The 15,587-nt window shown below is 37.1% G+C and overlaps 1 protein-coding gene across 1 annotated transcript in view; it reads left to right on the forward strand.

Moving 5' to 3' along the window:
* Nucleotides 1-14,960, forward strand: part of LOC117929984 (probable inactive ATP-dependent zinc metalloprotease FTSHI 5, chloroplastic) — a 55,110-nt gene extending 40,150 nt beyond the window's left edge. Inside the window, exons 13-19 of the mRNA XM_034850433.1 lie at nt 3,277-3,396; nt 4,905-5,090; nt 5,216-5,290; nt 5,669-5,728; nt 5,887-5,994; nt 13,427-13,507; nt 14,622-14,960. Of these exons, the coding sequence (XP_034706324.1) occupies nt 3,277-3,396; nt 4,905-5,090; nt 5,216-5,290; nt 5,669-5,728; nt 5,887-5,994; nt 13,427-13,507; nt 14,622-14,690 (699 nt within the window). The 3' untranslated portion in view covers nt 14,691-14,960. The remainder of the gene's footprint in view (nt 1-3,276; nt 3,397-4,904; nt 5,091-5,215; nt 5,291-5,668; nt 5,729-5,886; nt 5,995-13,426; nt 13,508-14,621) is intronic.
* Nucleotides 14,961-15,587: the final 627 nt, after the last annotated feature.

Raw genomic sequence — 15,587 nt, forward strand, 5'->3', positions numbered from 1 at the left:
TATATTGACTCCATTTCAAGTCTACCTGAAGAGAACATAGGTGAGGATAGGGCTGGAGAGGTGTTAATTCCCAGCATTGATGATTCTACTCTGCCGATTGCATTGAGGAAGGGTGTTAGGAGATGTACAGATCATCCAATTGGGAATTATGTTACATATGAAGGGCTATCACCATCTTACAGAGCATTTGCTAATTCTCTTGATGATACTCAGGTTCCCAACACAATATAAGAGGCATTCAAAATTTCAGAATGGAAGAAGGCAGTACAAGATGAGATTGATGCACTTGAGAAGAATGGGACATGGACTATCACAAATTTGCCCGTTGGGAAGAGGCCTGTGGGGTGCAAGTGGATTTTCACCATAAAATACAAAGCAGATGGATCAGTCGAGAGATTCAAGGCTCGTTTGGTAGCTAGAGGGTTTACACAATCCTATGGGATAGACTATCAGGAGACTTTTGCTCCTGTTGCAAAACTGAACACTATCAGGTTTCTTCTCTCATTGGCTGTCAATCAAGATTGGTGCTTGCAACAACTGGACATAAAAAATGCGTTTCTAAATGGTGACCTAGAAGAGGAAGTCTACATGGAAATACCACCTGGTTTCAAAGGAAGTATGGCAAAGAATCAGGTTTGCAAACTCCAAAAATCCTTGTACGACCTTAAACAATCTCCCCGAGCCTGGTTTGATAGATTCACAAAGGCAGTCTTGAAGCTGGGCTACAAACAAGGTCAGGCTGATCATACTCTATTTGTCAAGAAGTCTCATGCCGGGAAAATGGCCATGTTGATAGTCTATGTCGATGATATTATTCTATCTGGGAATAATATGGAGGAATTACAGAATTTGAAGAAGTATTTGTCAGAAGAGTTTGAAGTTAAAGACCTTGGAAATTTGAAATATTTCCTTGGTATGGAAGTGGCTAGATCAAGGAAGGGAATTGTAGTCTCTCAAAGAAAATACATACTCGATCTTCTTAAGGAGACCGGTATGCTTGGATGTAAACCAATTGATATTCCTATGGATAGTCAGAAGAAACTTGGTATTGAGAAAGAGAGTACACCGGTAGACAGGGGGAGATATCAGCGACTCGTCGGGCGCTTGATTTATCTCTCACACACTCGGCCAGATATTGGCTTTGCAGTGAGTGCTGTAAGTCAATTCATGCACAGCCCCACTGAGGAACACATGGAAGCAGTCTACAGGATTCTTAGATATTTAAAAATGACACCAGGGAAAGGTCTATTCTTCAGAAAGACAGAGAATCGTGACACTGAAGTATACTCAGATGCGGATTGGGCAGGAAACATCATTGATAGGCGGTCCACTTCTAGATACTGTTCTTTTGTCTGGGGAAATCTTGTTACCTGGAGGAGTAAGAAGCAATCAGTTGTAGCCAGAAGTAGTGCAGAAGCTGAGTACAGAGCACTAGCACAGGGAATCTGTGAAGGGATTTGGATAAAAAGGGTTCTTAGTGAATTGGGACAAACGAGTTCATCTCCGATTCTGATGATGTGTGATAATCAGGCAGCTATAAGCATAGCAAAGAACCCCGTGCATCATGACAGGACCAAGCATGTTGAGATTGACAGACACTTCATCACAGAGAAGGTGACTAGTGAGACGGTTAAATTGAACTACGTTCCTACCAAGCACCAAACCGCAGACATCTTCACCAAAGCTTTACCTAGGCCTAACTTCGAAGACTTAACTTGCAAGCTGGGATTATATGATATATATTCTCCAGCTTGAGGGGGAGTGTTGAAATTTGACATTCAAAGTTAGGGTTTTAATTTAGGAAAGTATTTTAGGAATAAAAAAGGAGAGATCTTTTAGGATATTTCCTTAGGATTCAGTTTCCTAATTTTAGGAGAGAATCAAGCTAGATTGATATTTTCTTATTCAGTCATTTGTGTATATATATGTGTATGGTGTGTACCGGAAAAATTTAATAAAAGGAATTCAGAAATTCTTCAAATATGTAGTTCAAAAGTGTCAAAATAGTAATATTGATATATTTTGTTGTCTTTTGATTCTTTTTTCTTTTCCTTTGTTTTGATTAGGTTTGTATTTAGGGAAGGATTCCTCATCCTTCTCAGTTTTACTATGCTAATGAAATCATTTTTGTTTCTGATAAAAATAAAATACAAAAGAAATAATAATAATAATAAAGAAGGATGGCTGCCAAATGTTTCTAATGTAGAAAATGAAAAAAAAAAAAAAATTCCAAGTTGTAGTACTTGGAATTCAGAAAAATAAAAACTGTGCTGAAGGTTGCCAATATTCAATAACTTATTGGCAAACTTTAAGCTTTAGTGATAGAAATATCCAGTCGACCAGGAACCAGTCTTGGATAATTTAATGGGATATGTGTTTTAACTCTTTTGAAGGTCGAGAAGCTTTAAAGCCAAAGTAACCTAAACCTGACAACTATTTACTTGGCAATGAAGAAGATATGGTACAAGTAACGCCACTTCAATCTTATGCACATGTTTGTATACATGCATGTATGCCTGCATGTTTGTATTTTATAATCATCTCTGCAACATGCAAGCTAGAGCTTACTGAAAAATTGATTCAGCAGTTTAATGAATTATCTATGTTTTGGCCACAACTTGCATAAAATCATCTTAGATCATGCAAATTTGTCTTGTTGGGAAACTACTACTACTACTATAGTGGTGTCTTCTGCGACAATATTCTTTTTGTTTGCATCTGTTGCATTAGTGCTTCTTATTACTTAATGTTTGAAAGGGCTACTACATATCTCTACTGAACTGTTTTGATGTTTTAAAAAAAATAGGAATTATTGATATCAAATTTAAAGTTCGCTAACACGAGGGGAAAAAATTACTTACTTCCCTGTTTCCTGTTCCTAATAACTGGACCTGATTCTTACAATTGGAAGTTTGGCAATGCTTAACATTTTCAGAAGGAGAAAACCCATGAATTCAAATTGCTTTACCGATTTTTTTTTTTTTTTTCTCCTCTCTGCCAATGTTACTGAGTTTTCATGTTTGATCTTTTTCTTGCAAGAGATTGCCAAGTTCTTCTGTATTGCTGCCACCCCCTCCTCCTCCTTTCTTAACATGCAAAATGTCTATAAGTTATCATCTCTATTCTATGTTATATTGATTATCCCAGCATATAAGTGCTCTTTCCTTTCTTTTATTTTATCTTTTCTGTATGAGCAAACTCACAATTATATAGATAGCATCAATTTCCTTCTGCTGCTGTTAGTTTGAAATTAACAAGAGTTCAATGATTTGCTAGTGGACAAGAGAGACAAAATTACCACATGCTGTCTGGGCTGCTGGTCGTGGTCTTAGTGCCATTCTTCTGCCCAACTTTGATGTTGTTGATAATCTGTGGCTTGAGCCCTTGTCATGGCAGGTTAGTTACTTCCATTTTTTGTGTTGGTTATATTTATGGGAAATGTCATATATGTGCATTATTCTCGCAACTTAAGAATGATGGTGCACACCAAAAGTTTTTTAATCCCACTTTTTAACAGTCTTTTGAGACCTCCAATCATTTTTTATTTTTTCATGAAAACTCATGGCATTAATATAAATAATAATAATAACAATAACAATAACAACAACAACAACAACAATCATTTTACAATAGTAATAACAATAAAAATCCTTTTAAAAATGTTGTATCATTTTTTTCAGAAATGCAATGAATCATTCTTTTCCACAGAATCTGGAACCTCATCATCCCAATCCAAACTGTTTGCTATCTGAACCCGGCCTCAAGAGCAATATATTATGATAATTTCCTATGATAATATAATATGTACTCCATGCATGCATATACATCACTTTAATCCATTCATAGGTCACTTTAATTTACTCATTGCCACTCTTTTTGTCATTTCTTTGTTATTTTCATTTCCACAGAATCTAGAACCTCATCATCCCAACCCAAACTGCTTGCCATCTGAACCAGGCCTCAAGAGCAATATATTATGATTATGTCCTATAATAATATAATATGTGCTACAAATTGTGTCTATATGCATGCATGTACATCACTTTAATCCATAGATATGTCACTTTAATCTTCTAATTACTACTCTTTTTGTCATTTCTTTGTTATTTTCATCCACTGTTTTCAGGTAGGTTCTTTTGTTTTGTCTATCTGATTAAAACTATGTGCTATGTGGCTGTTATAACCTAATCAGGATGTCAGTCTCAAATGCTGTATAACTCCTTTTGGTTGACTGAGATATTAATTGCCATGTGAATAAATTTAATACATTCTGGCAGTAGAGGTACTGAACTCTATTTTCAGGCTCCTTGCTCTCATTACCTTCTGTAGGACTAGCTCATGCACTTTACAAAATTGCATATAAAATAGTGAAAATTTTCACTCTCATTGGAAATCTCAAGGATGAAGCCCAACAAAGCCATATCTAGTCAAGGAAAATTCTTTCCTTCTCTTATTCTTCTTATTCTTTTTCTTCATGAGAAATATTAATGATTATAAATGGTTATATCTTTGATGCCCTCTTCCATATATGGTTGAAACTTGTTAATATTGAAAAGGAGATAAGTTAGACCAACTAGACACACTTGAGGCCATATATGTGCATATGGGAGATGCTGGGTGTTCTGTCTATTGAACTGTTGGATTAGGTGAGAGTTTAAATGAAAATGGGGTACAACACAGCTGCTGCACTGAGGCAAGGCTTGTTACACAGTATGTACCTTGCCCAGTTTTTCATTCTCACTGATTTACCATGCTACTTGCATCACTACACTGTATTCTCAGACAAGGTGGAAACCCTAGAAAGAATTCCAGACATCAGCTCAGTGGAGGCAGATATTAATAATTAAATTATTCAGGGAATCATACATAGGGCATTGATAAATTCTGTACCCTTGGTTTTGCAGGGAATTGGATGTACAAAGATCACTAAGGCTAAAAATGAAGGTCCCATTCATGGAAATGTGGACACAAGATCATACCTTGAAAAAAGACTTGTATTTTGCTTTGGTTCATATGTTGCATCCCAACTGCTACTTCCCTTTGGGGAAGAAAACATACTTTCTTCTTCAGAACTGAAGCAGGCACAGGAGGTATTGATTATCTGTACTTTCCACATTGGCAATGTTCATTGATCTGTTATTGGTAGCCCATTTTAAAAATAAGAAGTGCCATTTTTAGCTTTGCTTAACTGATTACTCTTTGCAAATTACTACAGATAGCTACGCGGATGGTGATCCAGCATGGATGGGGCCCTGATGACAGTCCTGCAGTTTACTACTATAGCAATGCGGTATATATATCTCTAACCAAAAGCTACATACTTGACATTGGTATGGTACCCAGTAGATTGATGTGTTCCCATAATTTGGTATGAAATACCCAGGTCAAAGGATTTAATATATGAATCAGGCTAGTTTTTGGTCTGAGGGTTGAGCTGGGGGAGGATGATACTCAAAGATGACATATACATGGATGTTCTTTTTTCCCTAAGATGGGATTTGAATTTTATTTTCACGTGACTATTAGATTATCTTTCCTGTTAACAGTTCATTTTACTTTTAACTCATCTAAAATTTTCAAGTTTCCTGTAGTAATATCTTCAGTCTGTTTGGTTTTGTCAGTCTGCTGCTAGATTGTTCATGTTGAATATTTTTGTTCACTGACACAGGTTAGTGCTTTGAGTATGGGAAACAACCATGAGTACAAGGTGGCAGCCAAAATTGAAAAGGTTTGTATATGTTGCAGCAGTACATTATGTGCTCCAGTGTTTTTAATATACAAATAACTCTTGAGCTCTAATATAAGGAACCTAACTCCACGAATTTTCTTACAACTAGTTTGATATTGGGAGAGAACCTTCTTCATTAGATGCTTGGTATCATGCAGATGTATTATTTAGCATATGATAGAGCAAAAGAAATGCTTCAGAAAAACCGCCGTGTGCTTGAGAAGGTTGTGGAAGAGCTGCTTGAGTTTGAGATCTTGACAGGGAAGGTAAAGAGAGCTTTTAGCCATGATCTGTTTAAATAAAAATAGCTAGTAATGTTTTTTTTTTTTCAACCTAATATCAATTTCCAATAGGCATTTACTTCTCCTGATGCAATGTACTTTTGGTACTGTATTTTCTTTCTTCTGGTTTCTCCAAGTGCTTTCAAATCTATGCTTAGGCCATATTAACCACGCTCTTGCTTGCATTCTGCTTGTGCCATATGCTCACTTTTCTGTATAGTGTGATTGCCAATTATTTGGTAGTTAGGATGATAAAATGGCAACTTTGCTTGTTTGGGATAAAACATGATGAAATCAATCAAGGCTTGACTTGAGCAGAGGACTATCCACTTTCACTTTGGGAGAAAAGTATCCCCTCTTTTTCCCTACCTCACCCTCTCACTTCCACTCTCTTTCACCCTATCTCTTGCTTATATTATGGTTTGCGCATATGTTCACTTTTCTGTATGGTGTGATTATAAATTATTTCGTTGTAAAGATGATAAGATGGAAACCCTTGCTTGTATAGGATAGAACAATATGAAGTTGTTGAAAGAGAGAGAGAGAGAAAACCTTAATTCTCATTCATATAATTAACTTCTTATAATAGAGAAATATATATACAAGGCTAGGTTGAACTAACTACCATATATGTGACCTATATTAAGAAAGGAAATAAAGATTGTACACTATAAATACATTATATTCAACACTCCCCCTCAAGCTGGAGCATATATGTCATATGCATCAAGCTTGTTACAAATGTATTTAATCCTAGGACCTCTGAGAGATTTAGTGAAGATGTTTGCTAGTTGATCATTTGAATTAACAAAACTTGTAGCAACACACCTTGATGCGATCTTCTCTCTAATGAAGTGACAGTCAACGTCAATATGCTTGGTCCTTTCATGAAAGACTGGATTGGATGCAATATGTAATGCGGCCTGATTGTCACAGACTAGCTTTATCTGTTCATCTTTTTCAAATCTCAATTCCTAAAGGAGTTGCCTCAACCATATGAGTTCACATGTTGCCAAAGCCATAGCTCGGTACTCAACTTCGGCGCTCGATTTGGCCACTACATCTTGTTTCTTACTCTTCCAGGATATTAAGTTACCTCTAATAAAAACACAATACCCTGAGGTGGAACGCCTATCTGAGGGTGAACCAGCCCAATCTACATCTATGTAACCAACAATTTGGGTATGACCCATGTCTTCATACAACATACCTTGGCCTAGTGTTCCTTTAATATATTGAAGAATGCGGATCACAACATCCTAATGGTTGTCACATGGTGACTGTAGAAATTGACTAACCACACTCACAGGAAAAGAGATGTCTGGTTGAGTGATGGTGAGGTAGTTCAGTTTACCTACAAGTCGTCGATATCTCCTAGGATCTCTTAGAGGCTTCCTCTATCCTGGTACAAGTTTGACATTTGGATCCATAGGAGTGTCAATAGGTTTACATTCTAACATACCTGTTTCTTCCAAGATGTCTAAGGCATACTTCCTTTGTGACATAACCACACCTGAACTGGATTGAGTTATTTCAAGTCCCAGAAAGTACTTGAGTTTGACCAAGTCTTTGGTTTGAAAGTGGTTGAAAAGGTGTTGCTTTAGTTTTTGGATACCCTCCTGCTGCCTGTAATGACAATGTCATCCACATAAACTACCAAATAGATGCACTAGCTCGAAGAGTTATGATGATAGAAAACTGAATGATCTGCTTCACTCCGAAGCATTCCAAACTCTTGAACAACTGAACTAAAACGCCCAAACCATGTCCGAGGAGATTGTTTCAAGCCATATAGAGATTGTCATAATACGCTGCATAATTGTGCATCGATTTTCTTCCATTGCACTTTGTCAACATCAGGTATAGCATCCTCAGGTGTAACAAGGTGATCCTCATAACCTTGTCCCATAAACCAGACTCCCCCTGAGCAACAAAACCAGGTGGTTGCTCCATATACATTTCCTCGAGAAGTTCACCATGAAGGAAAGCATTCTTAATATCCAACTGATAAAGAGGCCAATGACACATAGCTGCCATGGATAGAAATAAGCGAACAGAAGCAATCTTGGCAATAGGAGAGAAGGTGTCACCATAGTCACAACTATAAATCTAAGTATAACCTTTAGCAACCAAGCGGGCCTTAAGGCGATCAACTTGACCATCAGGACCAACTTTAACAGTGTAGACCCAACGACATCCAACTGTAGATTTACCAGGAGGTAAAGAAACAAGATCCCATGTGCCATTGGAGTGCAGAGCAGCCATTTCATCAACCATTGCCTGTCGCCACCCAGGATGAGAAAGTGCCTCACTAGTGCTCTTAGGAAGAGAAACAGAGGATAAAGTAGGGACAAAGGCAGAATAGGATGAAGATAATCGATGGTAGCTCAAAAAATTATAAATAGGATGAGGATTACGAGTAGATCGATTACCTTTCCGAAGAGCAATAGGCAAATGGTCAGTAGATGATAAGACCGGGGTAGGAGAAATCGGTGGGACAGAAGGTGAGTCATCAGGTACCTTAGCTAAAGAGAGAGGAGGAGCAACGACATGATGTCGACGATGATAAACCTGAAGAGGACGAGAGAGCGCATCTGAAGGGAGGAATATATAGGGAAATGACAATACTTCAGAAATGGGAAGAGATTCAGAGGATGAGAAGAATGGAGAGTCCTCTAAGAAGATGACATCAACGAAGAGAAAATAACGATGAGTGTCGGGGGAATAACAATGATAGCCCTTCTGAAGTCGAGGGTATCCCAAGAAGATGCATTTCGTAGCCTTGGTGGAGAGCTTATCCTGTCCAGGTGTGAGAGTATGAACAAAACAAGTACAACCAAAGACACGAGGAGAAAGGAAATAAAGAGGTTGGGTAGGAAAAAGGAGGGAATGAGGGATTTGGTCATGTAATATAGATGAGGGCATACGATTAATCAAGTAACAGGCTGTAAGAGCAACATCCCCTCAAAAACGAAAAGGAACATGATTATGGAGAAGGAGGGTACGAGCTGTCTCAACAAGATGTCGATTTTTACGTTTAGCAACCCTATTTTGTTGAGGAGTATGAGCACAAGATGACTGATGGAGGATCTCATGTTGGGACATAAAAGAAGTAAAGGGTGTAGAAAAATATTCCCGAGCATTGTCACTGCGTAACACTCGAATAGAAACATTGAATTGTGTTTGGATTTCAGCATAAAATTTCTGGAAAATAGAGAATAACTCAACTCGATTTTTCATTAAAAATAGTCAAGTACATCTTGAATAGTCATCAATGAAAGTGACAAAATACTGAAATCCTAAAGTAGATGCGGTCCAACATGGACCCCTAATATCAGTGTGGACAAGTTCAAAAGGAGACTTTACCCGATTATTCAAACGCTTGGGGAATGAGACATGAGTATGTTTCCCAAGCTGACATGACTCACACGCAAGCGACGACAAAGTGGAAAAACGAGGGACCATCTTCTGGAATTTGGAGAGACTAGGATGACCCAAACGACTGTGAATGAGAAGAGGAGCATCGGTGGAAATGCAAGTTGCAGGAGATGAAGGTGATAGAGGCCTTGAGACTCACGCCCTATGCCAATCGTCTTCCCTGTACTCCGGTCCTGCAAGATCACAGATTTATAAAAAAAGTGATAAAACAGTTAAGAGTGCAAGTTATTTTGCTGATGGAAATGAGATTAAAATGACACTCAAGGGCATAAAGGACAGAATGGAGAGGTAGGGAAGGGAGAGGATGAGCCAAACCAATACCTTTAGCCATAGTTTGGGAACCATTAGCTAAAGTAACAGTAGGTAAGGTAGATGTAGTAGTAATAGAGGAGAAAAGGTGTTTATTACCAGAGATATGATCAAATGCTCCAGAATCTAGAATCCATGGGCCAAGAGAAGGAGACTGAGTAAAGTAGACAGAGACATTACCGGTCTGGGCAACAGAAGCAACAAAAGCTGATGTGGCTGCCTGATATTGGAGATAGGCATCATAATCACTACCAGTAAGGGTGATACTCTGATATGTGGAGCTCACAGCGGAGTCAGGTCGAGATAGCAGAGGATCAGATGACTGAGCAATGTGGGCAATGCGAGGAGGCCGTCCATGTAACTGATAGCAACGATCTCGAGTGTGACCAAGCTTATTACAATAGGTGCACTGAGGACGTTGTCCACGACCCCAATTGCTATTACGTCCTCCTTGAGAGTTAGTCTGAGAGGTTAACATAGATGAATCTGAAGGGCCATCAATCGACAAGGTCTTAGTAGAGGAGAGGCGTAAGAGACGAGCGAACACATCATCTAGTGATGGTACTGATGGACTAGCAAGAATCTGATCTCGAACAGACTCAAGATCTGGACGGAGGCCAATGAGGGTTAACAGCATAAAGAACTTGTTAATCTGTATTTGTTGAGCTTCAACACCATTAGTGAAGGGCATCAAAGTTAAGAACTCCTCCTTAAGAGACACAATCCGACCAATATAAGTTGACAGATCCATGTCCTACTGTCTCACATGAACAATATCAGAAACCACCTTATAAAATCGTTGAATATCATTCGTGTATAATCCTTTAGCTTGAGTCCAAAATTTAAAGCAGGTTTTGTAGGCACGAAGATGATGTAAAATTTTGGGATCAACAGATTGCCATAATATGCTGCATAATTGTGCATCGATTTTCTTCCATTGCACTTTGTCAACATCAGGTATAGCATCCTCAGGTGTAACAAGATGATCCTCATAACCTTATCCCATAAACCAGAGTTCCACGGACGCTGACTAGGAGAGATAATTCTCACTACCAATCAATTTTTCCGATGTGATAGTAGGAGATCCAGAGATGATGGATGTAAAAATAGGATTTTTAGTCACCATATCCACTTCACCTGAGATTGAATCACGTTTGGATCGAAGAGAGCCCTAAAGGGAGGTCGGATCACAGCTGTGGAAGAAGAACCGGGTATGTCGGGACCCAAACAAAGGAGAAAAGTAACTGGAGATGAAGAAGAGGCCTTCCCAAGGCACACACAGGTCTCGGCCAAGGAAGGGAGCTGCCGTCGAAGGCCGGAGGAGGCTGAAAGAAGACCCATGGAGACTGAAATGCCAACAAAAAAATAAAATGGAGAAGTAGGGTTCGGAGAGGATTGACGGAGGCTTAGAAGTGCAAGACGGCGCTGGACGAGCCTACTAGTAGAAGCTCGGCACCAGAAAGTGGGCCACGCGCCCTCACGCGCCAGCGCGTGGGATTCAGGCCCCCGGAGAAAAAAGGCGCGTGGATCAGTTTTTGGCTCCGATGCTTTGAGAAAAGTTGCAGATCTCCTCTTTGCGCTCCTGATGATGTAGTCGGTGTCGGAAAATATCATTGGGAAAAAAAAGAGCCCGGGAAAGTCTCCGGAAAATATTGCCGGAAAAATGTTGACGGTGATGAGGGTTTTCTATCCACGATATGGTTGACCGGAAAGTTTTAGGAGATGGAAAAGGTGACCGAAATGAAACACGGTCATTGGACGGATTCCCGAAATTAATTACACAGGTAAACCAGAAAGAATAAAGTTTTCTCCCTTGACTCTGATACCATGTTGAAAGAGAGAGAGAGAAAACCTTAATTCTCATTCATATAATTAACTTCTTACAATAGAGAAATATATATATAAGGCTAGGTTGAACTAACTACCATATATGTGACCTATATTAAGAAAGGAAATAAAGATTGTACACTATAAATACATTATATTCAACGGAAATAAATCAAACTGTCCACACTCACTTCAGGGGAAAAGTATCTTCTATCTCCTGTCCTCTGTATATGTATGCATGTGTATCGTCTAACACCCATACATGCTCTCCAGGAGCCTTGCCTCAGCACACTCTTTAATTTGTGATTAATGTTGTAATCACTACCCCGGTAATTTTGTTGTCTTTGAAATGAATTGACGATGATCAATTGTGAATGTTTTGGAGCTGATGTGAAGAGTAGAATCACATGGGTTTGTAATCAATGTTGTAATTGCTACCCTGTTATTTTGTTGTTTTAGAAATGTATTGAAAGTGGTGAATTGTGAATGTTTTCCTGGACTTATAAGATAAAGAAATTCCTTATTTTGTAAGCTTGTGGTTCCCATTTTATATTTCCAATGTGCATGGGGTGCATCCCTTTTTTTGCTAGGCATTGTTTATAGATTTCTAATTGCATATCAAAGAAAAAAAACAAAGAAAAGATTGTGATCAAATATTGGTCAATTGTTGATAGTCTTCTTCAGATTTAACTAATTCATGTGCATAACATAATTAAGTCTTCACCTTTTTCATTTTTGTTGTGCTTGTTTTTGTCACAATAGAAATAGGTTTCACATTATGAAGTTCTCATCAGTGTTTTCTTCTATGCAGAAAATTGTTTGCTTAATGTTTGATAGGTAGTCATTGATTACACTATCATCTAATTTACTATTGCATGCCATGTTATATATGGTAGTGAATGCTTGGACACGCAGGCAACTAAATGGGACATTGTTTAGCATGCCTTCCCTCACCATTTAGATATGGGTGGAATGGTTCCTATGCTTGTGTTTGGATCATGCATTTTATTATTATTATCTATTGCATGGGCTTGAGTGTGGTGTCAAGTATGGGTATATGACTAATTGTCTGATCCTTCACATCTACAAATTTTAGGATATGAGACTTAGCTAAAAAGGATCTCATAATGGTTGTGGACATTGAATACAACAAAATAAAAGAAAAGAAGGAAGAAAAAGAAAAATCAATTAGAAATCAAGCAAAGTTATCTTTCATAAGAACTTGAAAATGGATAATGATTTCTGAATAATACGTGTATATTCATTGGATATATTTACAACCTATTTATAATGTTTTAGAAAGGAAAAGAGAAAAGGCAATCAATCTATTCTAAGCCCAGAATTACTCTTCTAAATCAGTCCTAATTGCAGGAAATAAATCAAAAGTGAATCAACTGTACAAAAAAAGAAACAAATTCCAATCAAATCCCAACCTAGTTAGATTAGAATGGTTGAGATGCAGATGCACACAATGTCATGTTGTGTCAACATAGATGCATTGAGTGAAGTTGGTGAGTCCAGGTAAAATACACTATTATCATCATTGCTTGTGGATTTATATATGCATTGCCATTATAACATTTATTTATGTAGATGATTATCTACATCATTCATTGCGGTGTTCTAGCACTTTTTGTTGTTGGTTGTTCTGGTAAACCTTGTTTGCATGTGTAGTCTCCAGTTCATGAATCTTGTAGTTATCTTGCATTTGGTAGTAAAACTTTGTGCCTGGGTTTTAATTGGTATAATACCTTTTTGACTTGGTTATTGTGTTTCCAGGAATTAGAAGACTTTCAAATAGCATAATGTTATTATTATATTTAACTTATCATCACATTAGCAGGATTTAGAAAGAATTGTTGAAGAGAATGGTGGGATTCGGGAGAAAGAGCCATTTTTCCTTTCAAAAGTCCATGAGAAAGAGGTACAGTTACAAACAATTTGAAAGTTGGACCACGTATAGACATTATTTCAATATTTGAGAGGATGGAATGAAATTTTTTTCAATTGAACCTTTACCATTTAGAGTGCATTTGGTACACATGAATAGAAATAGGAGTACGAAATGAAATGGAGGTGAATCACTGTACCATGAGGAAGAGAGGAATCAAAATAGAAATAGTGGCTTTTGGTTTCCATGATAATGAGTTTTTATTCCTATTTCCATTTCTCATAAGGAATCCAAACACTAATGAATAAGAAATTGAATGAATTTGAATCTAAACACAATAATGAATGGGAAATTGAATGCATTTCCTATTTTCATTCTCTATTCCCACAAAGCAAATGCTTCCTAAAGTTTTGATACTTTGTGATTACAATGTTGTTGGTAGATGATTTTCACTTTCAGAGTTTTTTGCATATCCTGTATAACTTCCCCTAACCTTCCCAAATTTGTACTTTCTATAACAATATTCCTTCATGTGAAAGGAACAATTACTTGAATTGGATCTCCCATATTCTGCCCTTGTGCCTGAAACCAGTAAACCCATTATACTATCTTGATAGACATAAACTTAGGTAGCGTTTGTTTTTTTGGCTTTTTGCTGAAAACAATTTAGTTTTAGAATTTAGGTTGTTTGTTTTTCTACTTTTTAATTATTTATTATAAACTTTTTACTAAATAGAAAAAGTCAAAATATGTAACTTTTTCTAAATAGAAAAAATAACATATTGATTTTTTTTACTTTTTAATACTTAATAGAAATAAAATACTACAAAAACAAATAACCTAATATTTAACACTATTAAGCATTAAGGTTCTATTTAGAATTAAGTAAAAAAACAAACACCACCTTAGTCTTGGGGCCATGTCTAGGAAATTTTTCCATTTAAAAGGTTGCATGCCCCTGTCAAAGAAGCTGTGCAGTTGGGGACGCAATGTGCTTTGGCTTTTGATATCCCTAGAAAAATCATTAAGTTTATCGCTAAATTTTGACATTATTTTTAGTTTGTAGCAAGCATATTCTTATTTAATATTAATACTGTATTCTTATGGACTGAACATCTCCCTACCCCCCTCTGTCTCTCATTCACAGCCTGAATCTAGCAGCTTTCTTGATAGTGGCAATGGATCGGGAACTGCTCTTTTAGGAGCAGCAACATAGTATGGAAGGAATACACCGGTCTGGGGCTAATGCCTTGTATTTTTTTTTTTTTAATTAAATAATATTCTTTTGTGCATTGGAGATGATTAGCAATACAGAGATTAGCTTGGGATTGAGAAGAGGCTCCCCTTTTTCCTTCTCAAACCCATCAGTTGTCACTGTTATGTGGGGTACTTTCTTTTTGTTCTATCCGCTTTCTAGTTATGCTTTTTATACCTGGCTGTAAATCTTCTATTTATAATATTTATCCTTGGTGTAGTTTGAATGTTCTATTCAATCTCTAGTACCTGAAGGCTTAAAAAAATTTTACCAAAAAATTCACTGACTTTGTATGCAAGCCACTATGTTGAAATTTAGAGGTGTCCAATGGGACGTGCCGGCCCACCGAGCCATAACGGGCCAATGCGTCAGGCCAGCACAACCCACTTTAAAATTGTGCCGGCCCAGCCCGGCCCATGCATGCTAAATAGGTGGCCCGGCATGACCCATAAGCCCGCGGAGTAATCGTGCCGTGTTGGCAGCTTGGGGCTCATGGGTCACTCACTTTGTTAAAAAATTTAATTTAGTTTTTTGAAGTCATTTTGTCTTATGTTTTTTTCATTATTAAATAAAATTTCTTTTTATTACTTTAAACACCTCTAATAATTATACTTTTTATTTTTTATATTTATATTTATCGAGTTTGTAATTGTAAAATTTATAGAAATGTTAGTTTTTTGTTTTTAAAAATAGTAAAAAAATGTATATTTGAATTTGTTTATTTTTTAATCAAAATAAAAATAAATTTAAAATAATAGAATATAAAAGGAAATGAAATATAAAAAATAATAATTTGACATGAAAAAAGTAAAAATAGCTATTGATTTACTTTTTTACTCCTTAAACTTGTTATATAGT

Source organism: Vitis riparia, chromosome 14 (genome assembly GCF_004353265.1).
Source record: "Vitis riparia cultivar Riparia Gloire de Montpellier isolate 1030 chromosome 14, EGFV_Vit.rip_1.0, whole genome shotgun sequence".
NCBI classification, from domain to species: domain Eukaryota; kingdom Viridiplantae; phylum Streptophyta; class Magnoliopsida; order Vitales; family Vitaceae; genus Vitis; species Vitis riparia.